General features: G+C 46.5%; 1 protein-coding gene across 1 annotated transcript; it reads left to right on the forward strand.

Annotated features, from left to right (window-relative positions):
- The first annotated feature begins 3,479 nt into the window (after positions 1 to 3,479).
- CARTPT (CART prepropeptide) lies at positions 3,480 to 5,586 on the forward strand. The gene is made up of 3 exons (XM_028529814.2): positions 3,480 to 3,768; positions 4,146 to 4,229; positions 5,050 to 5,586. Exons 1-3 carry the CDS (start codon positions 3,610 to 3,612, stop codon positions 5,155 to 5,157), a joined length of 351 nt encoding a protein of 116 aa, XP_028385615.1. The 5' UTR covers positions 3,480 to 3,609; the 3' UTR covers positions 5,158 to 5,586.
- The last annotated feature ends 441 nt before the right edge of the window (positions 5,587 to 6,027 follow it).

Raw genomic sequence — 6,027 nt, forward strand, 5'->3', positions numbered from 1 at the left:
CTTTGTGATTTTAGTAACCAATGTCACTCCAATAAATATAAGAATGAAAAAGCTTGCTTTTAGTGTATTTGAAAAGTGGAATCCTTTGGGTTCACCTGTGCTCCTACTTCCTTTCATTGGATCTGAATTTGGATCTATCCATTGCTGTTCTGGTCTTTCTTTTTCTGCTCTACTGCTCCTTTCTAGTCTTGTTTCCCATTACACGTCTCCCCCTCACATTCTCATGTACCTTATTCTCCTGCACCCAGACACTTCAGGGTTCCTCCAGATGTCCCTGTCTGTGTGGCTTCACCTACCACTGTCTGCTCGAGCCCATGGCCCCCAAATGGGTTTGCTATTGTTGAAATTCTACCCAGCCTCTAAGGTCCAGCAGCTCATACACCATTTTTTTTTTCCATGAAGCTGTTCCTCTCAAGAGGGAGTTCATTTCTGACTCCTCTGGGCTTCTCTTTCTCCGCTAGGACCCTCACCTCATTGAGTTGTTGCACTCTAGGTGTTTGTGAGCATGACCAGGGCAGAGATCAAGGGTAAGAACTGTGCCTTGATTATCTTGGCAATCTTCATAGCACGTAGCGGTGCTATGAATAAACTGGACATTCAGAATATCTTAAAATTTAAAAACTTGAAATGAAAAGCCTTTTAACTGAAAGCTTCAAACAATTAAGAGAAAGCTTTGTCTAATTTTCACTATTTTACTCTTTCAGACACTGCCTGTAAAGCATGTATTCTTTCCTACTATATCTACAACACCCTCCTCCCCCCTTGAACATCAACACCAGGTGTCCTTTATTGCAGACTATTTCCTTCCAGATAGTGATAAAGATGTTAGGCAGAACAGAGTGACACCAGTTCCTTAGGAAGGCTATGGATTGAAAACTGGTAAACAGAAAATGAATGTTGATGGAAATTAATCCCTCTTCTGGAGGCAAGGAGTGTGGAAAGCAGACAATGTAGAAATGAAAAGTGTGCCACTTGAGAGATTATAAATGTGTACCAAAGAGAACTGAATGACTTTTAACTTGGAGAAAAGCACAATGAGCATGAGAGAAACAATCTTGGGTAATCTAAATATGAGTACTTCAGAAGTCAGTGAAACTGAAACAGTTTTACTGTGGAACAAGACTTGGTTGAGGGGAGGGATGGATAACAGAGTAGTCTGACATTTGAGCAATATGCTAACCCAAAGGCCAATGCTATTCTACTTTTCCAATGGAAGGGGCACAGAGGGAAAGCTATTACTTGTGTCTGGGTAGAACAAAATTTGAAAAAAGTATTACAAAAGGATGGGTTAAAATCTGAAGCTGAGAACATTTTTAAGGTCACTGGAAATGATTTTTGCAGTGAGTGTCAATGTGTCTCTATAACGTTTAAACAGTAAAATGCACTGCCACTGAAGTTTTGTTGTGTAGAATCAAACAGCATGTGTGAAAGTCTGGGGAAGGTATTAAATTTTCAAACTGGATTTATCCCAAAGGAAAATATTTTGATGTTGTTAATAAGTGTGCAGTTCATCAGAAGAGATATTACTTCTTGAATTGCTTCCCTGTGTGCGCTTGAGTAACAATTTAATACTCGAGGAATTAAATATCCAGACACATATTATGTATTGACTATCCCAATGAACCACATTATCTACTAAGCAATAAGTATGTGGGAGGATAAATTGGTGGATACTTTGGATTGAGTGGTCAGGGTCATTTAAACTGAGATTTATATGACAAGAGGCAGTCAGCCATTTGGAGGCGCAGGAAGACCTTTCCATGTAAGTGCAAAGGCCTCAAAATGGGAATGACCTCGGCTTATTAGGGAGCCAGAAAGCAGGTGAGTGAGGATGGAGTGGAGGGGCAAGGGGCAGAGTGGTAGGGCGTGAGGTTGCAGAGGAATACAAATCATTTAGTACTTTGTAAATCAGGATAAGGAATTTAGATTCAGTACTTAATAATATGCGAAACTACTGTTGTATTTTAAGGGGAAAAATACCCTGGCTGGTGGTGAGTTATGGATTAGAGGAAGGCAAGGGGATATGGGGTGGAGGTTGGGGGAAGGTAAGAAGTCGACTGGAGAAGGTCTCCGGGTTTGGGGAGGTAGTAAGGGGGCAGAGAAGAGTGGATGGACTGAGGATCGGTTTGAGGTAGAGGCTGTGGTAAAAGAAGTCAGGTGGGCAGACTGGTGCGATAAGCCTCTAGGTCTAAGTGGGAAAACAGCTCCTCTCTTACAGAAACTTTCATTTGTATTCAAGATGTAAGGACCCCAACCTCTTAAACACAGTCTCTTCACAAGTCACTGAGGACCAGGCTTACCACTGGCTTCTGATTTCCATAATCAGGAGGCTGCATTTTTTTTACCCCTTTATTTTACTCTCTTCCTTGGATATTAGAAATGGGTAGTGGGTTGGAGGGCTTTTGAGGATGGCTGAGTGTGCTCTAAGAAAAGGCTGAGATAATGCACACAGGCACTTTCCTGGGCAGCCTCGAAGTTCAAGAGGGGTGGTAGGAAGACTTAGTGCTTAGTGCTTTGGTGCTAAGGGTCAGGGGTTTTACATGCCCACTCTTTCATTCCATCTCCAGATAACTTTGTGAGGCACATCTTCGTAAATTCTAGTTTTATAAAAGAAACAAGTGATTCCTGGCCAGGTTGCTCAGTGGGTTGGAGTGTTGTCCTGCACACCTAAAGTTTTGGGGTTTGATTCTTGGCCACGGCAGATACCAGGTTGCAGGTTTGATCCCTGGTGGGGGGCATATGGGAGTCAAAGAACTGATGTTTCTCTCTCTCCCTCCCTTTTCCTTCCTTTCTCTCTAAAATCAATAAACATATCCTCAGATGTGGATTAAAAAAAAAAAGAAGATGAGGCTCGAGAAGTTCTTTATTTTGCCCGAAGTCACACAACTTATGAGTGTGGAGACAGGACTGGAAGCAGAGTCTGGCACTCAGCACTCTCCACACCACCCCTGAATCATGGCTGGTCTGTTTCTCCTCTTTTCTCATTGTTACCGCACAGCTTCCATTGAAGAAACCATCCTGGGGAAGGCTACAATTTCTCTTTCTTGTGTGTACTATGTTTGCCTCTCCTATCCCACGGTGTGCCTAGTAATGTGCTCAGTGAACATGCCTGCCCGAAGTCAACACCCGCTTCTTGCTGCCACATATGGGGCTGGGGTGAGTCAAGGCTGGGCTGGTATGGTGGACTGGGCTGCTGCCGCTGCTGCTAGGAGATGGGTGGGGGGGATACTGTTTTGCTTATGCCTTACCTAAAAGGCATTTTCCATTTCCTAGCCCTCCTGCTCCGCATCCCTCACCTCTAACCCCTCTACTTCAGCTCAGCCCCTCGGGGAGCGTCCTTTACTGCGGGGCTGACAACATTTAGGGGCGCACGGTACCTGGCCTCCGTGCTCTTGCCCATCTGTGCGCAGAGCCTCGTTCCCCAGGAGCCTGGAGCCCAGCAGGCATTGACGTCAAGCGGCAGCGGATCGCTGCCTACAGACGGTTGACCTGGACCCTCCTCCACACCCCCTTCCTTCCTTGCCCCCTCCCTCTTCCCTGCACCCGGGCTCTGGCTGGGTATAAAAGGCGGGAGCGCGGGGTGCCTCAGCAGCGCCGAGTTTCAGCACCATGGAGAGCCCCCGCTTTCGGCTGCTGCCCCTCCTGGGTGCCGCCCTACTGTTGCTGCTACCTCTGCTGGGCGCCCGTGCCCAGGAGGACACCGAGCTCCAGCCCCGAGCCCTGGACATCTACTCTGCCGTGGAGGATGCCTCCCATGAGAAGGAGCTGGTCGGTATCCCCCACGCCCCAGACTCCCCTGGGCTGCCGCACCGTCCCTTTCTTTGTACCTCCTCTCTTCCCTCCTTCCCACCCCCATTCCTGAAGTCAGGCAGGGCCCAGGGAGATGAGCGCAAAGTCACGACTGTCTCGAGCCCTCGGGCTCTCGGGCAGCCTGTAGAGCAAATCTCTTGTCCCAGCTCCTCTGAGCTACAGGAGCCTCCGCGGCTCTGGGTCCTGCTGTCAGTACCCGGGACGGCTGGCTTAGTTTCCACCCCTGGAGCATCCCAGGGAGGAGTGTGTGTGGTGCTGGGGCTCCTTATAACGCACCTGGGCTGGGCTCGCAGCCAAGGCGGCAACTTCGGGCTCCGGGGGGCGGTGTGTTGCAGATCGAAGCGCTGCAGGAAGTCCTGAAGAAGCTCAAGAATAAACGCATTCCCATCTATGAGAAGAAGTATGGGCAAGTCCCCATGGTAAGGCTTTGGGGGCACCCCCTTCCCGTGTTTTTGCAAGAGAAAATATACCACCTTGAGTTTTACACATGCCTTCTCCCTAGGATGTGGCTAAATAATTCAGGAAATGGGTTTGCAGAGTTCTGTGCTCCCCCCCTTTGTTTCCCCTGCCAGCCCTTGCCCTTGTCTCTAAGGATTTCAGAGGATCGAACAGCATGTGCCAGGAGCCAGCTCTTGGCTCTGTGAGAACAGGAACATTCCCTGAAGATGAGCTTTTTCACCTCACCAAGAATTCTCTCAGTTGGAAGACTCCTCAAATCTACTCAGTTCTTGCTCTTCCAGTTTTCCTCTGAAGCACAGTCGGTTTTTGATCTAAGTTCTAGGGTCAAAATTCTTAACCAGGGCTTGTCACCTTCCATGGAGAACAAACACACACACATTCTTAAATCTGCCTTCTTGGGATGAGGGGGTGGAAAACAGGGGGCAGGGATTATGAGAAAATATAGATCTCTTGTTTATTTCTTAGATAAAAGGTCTGGCTGATTTTTTTTTCTTTTGGATGAGCAATGAAAGGACCCAGAAATGTAGACCACCCTCCACCCTCTGCCAAAGGTAGAAGAAAGGAGGAGGGGCTCAATAATTAAAATTTTTTTAATGTTCTCTCACTGAAATTATAAGCACAAAGCTCTCTAACATTTTAGGCCTGACTGTCCTTAGACCTCTGGGGATGGTGTTGGGTCTTTCTCTCTCTCAAGAGGCGAAAATTGTGTAGATGGAGAGATGTGCTCGTTGGGCGCCTGGGTTTGCGCATGCCGGAGACCACACGTTGTGTTGTTTGCAGTGTGACGCTGGCGAGAAGTGCGCAGTGAGAAAAGGAGCGAGAATCGGGAAGCTGTGCGACTGTCCCCGAGGAACCTCCTGCAATTCCTTCCTTCTGAAGTGCTTATGAGGCGTCCACCCTGCTCCATCAGTCCCCACCTCCCCTCTCCCCCTCGAGGACCTTCATCCCCTGCGCTGGGCTGTATCAACCACGTTTCCGTTCCCCTCTGAGGACGAAGGGGCTCCTTTCCCGCTGTTTTCAAATCAAAGAACACGCTAGATGTTACTTTGTGAGGGATAATGCCTTGTATGGTGTTGACATGTGTGCAAAAGTATTCTTTTTCTTATTTTATTTGTCTGACAGACTCTTGTGTATCTATGTGTAAAGTGGGGGAACTTTGCTTTGAAATTGTATTTTCTTATGTGGCATGGCAGGATGTAAATTAGGTCTAGTAAATGTTGGGTAGGTGACATCACAATGTGAAAAATAAATCACCCCGAGCATTTCAAATTGAAGCATGTACGACTTATACATAATAAAGTGTTTTTAATAATTGCACAAAGTGCTTTGTTGTTTCTACCTAAGTAATTTTAAATAGGAATGGTTGGATTAATCATGCAGTTGTTTTCAGAGAGAAATATTTCAAAAATAGCACTCTATTGGGAGAACAGCACCTTGACTCCAAGGAGTTTAGTCATTAATTAGGAGTTCGTCACACAAGCTTTTGTACGCTCGGTGTTTCTTGGATTACAGTGGTGTTGTGTATGTGTGTGTGTTTGTGTGTGTGTCAGAGAGAGATGAGATGGAGGTGGTTGGAGTTGAGCTGATATGATTTTGTTTATTAAAATGTTTTCTTAGATCCCTTAACTTGAGCCAGTGAGACCAATAAAAGATAAATTGTTTTGTGCTTTAACCACATTAAAAGCAATTTGAAAGGGTAGGGCTTTTGTTTTGGCAACTCTGTTATTAGAAAATGTGCGCTGATGAATGGACTCTTCC

This window comes from Phyllostomus discolor, chromosome 3 (assembly GCF_004126475.2).
Source record: "Phyllostomus discolor isolate MPI-MPIP mPhyDis1 chromosome 3, mPhyDis1.pri.v3, whole genome shotgun sequence".
In the NCBI taxonomy this organism is placed as follows: domain Eukaryota; kingdom Metazoa; phylum Chordata; class Mammalia; order Chiroptera; family Phyllostomidae; genus Phyllostomus; species Phyllostomus discolor.

Excerpts from the sequence above, each read along its gene's own strand:
- CARTPT (XM_028529814.2), top strand. The coding sequence starts at position 3,610 with ATGGAGAGCCCCCGCTTTCGGCTGCTGCCCCTCCTGGGTGCCGCCCTA. Across the intron at positions 3,769-4,145 it reads CCTCCCATGAGAAGGAGCTG|ATCGAAGCGCTGCAGGAAGT; the intron begins GTCGGTATCCCC and ends GGTGTGTTGCAG. Across the intron at positions 4,230-5,049 it reads AGTATGGGCAAGTCCCCATG|TGTGACGCTGGCGAGAAGTG; the intron begins GTAAGGCTTTGG and ends TGTTGTTTGCAG.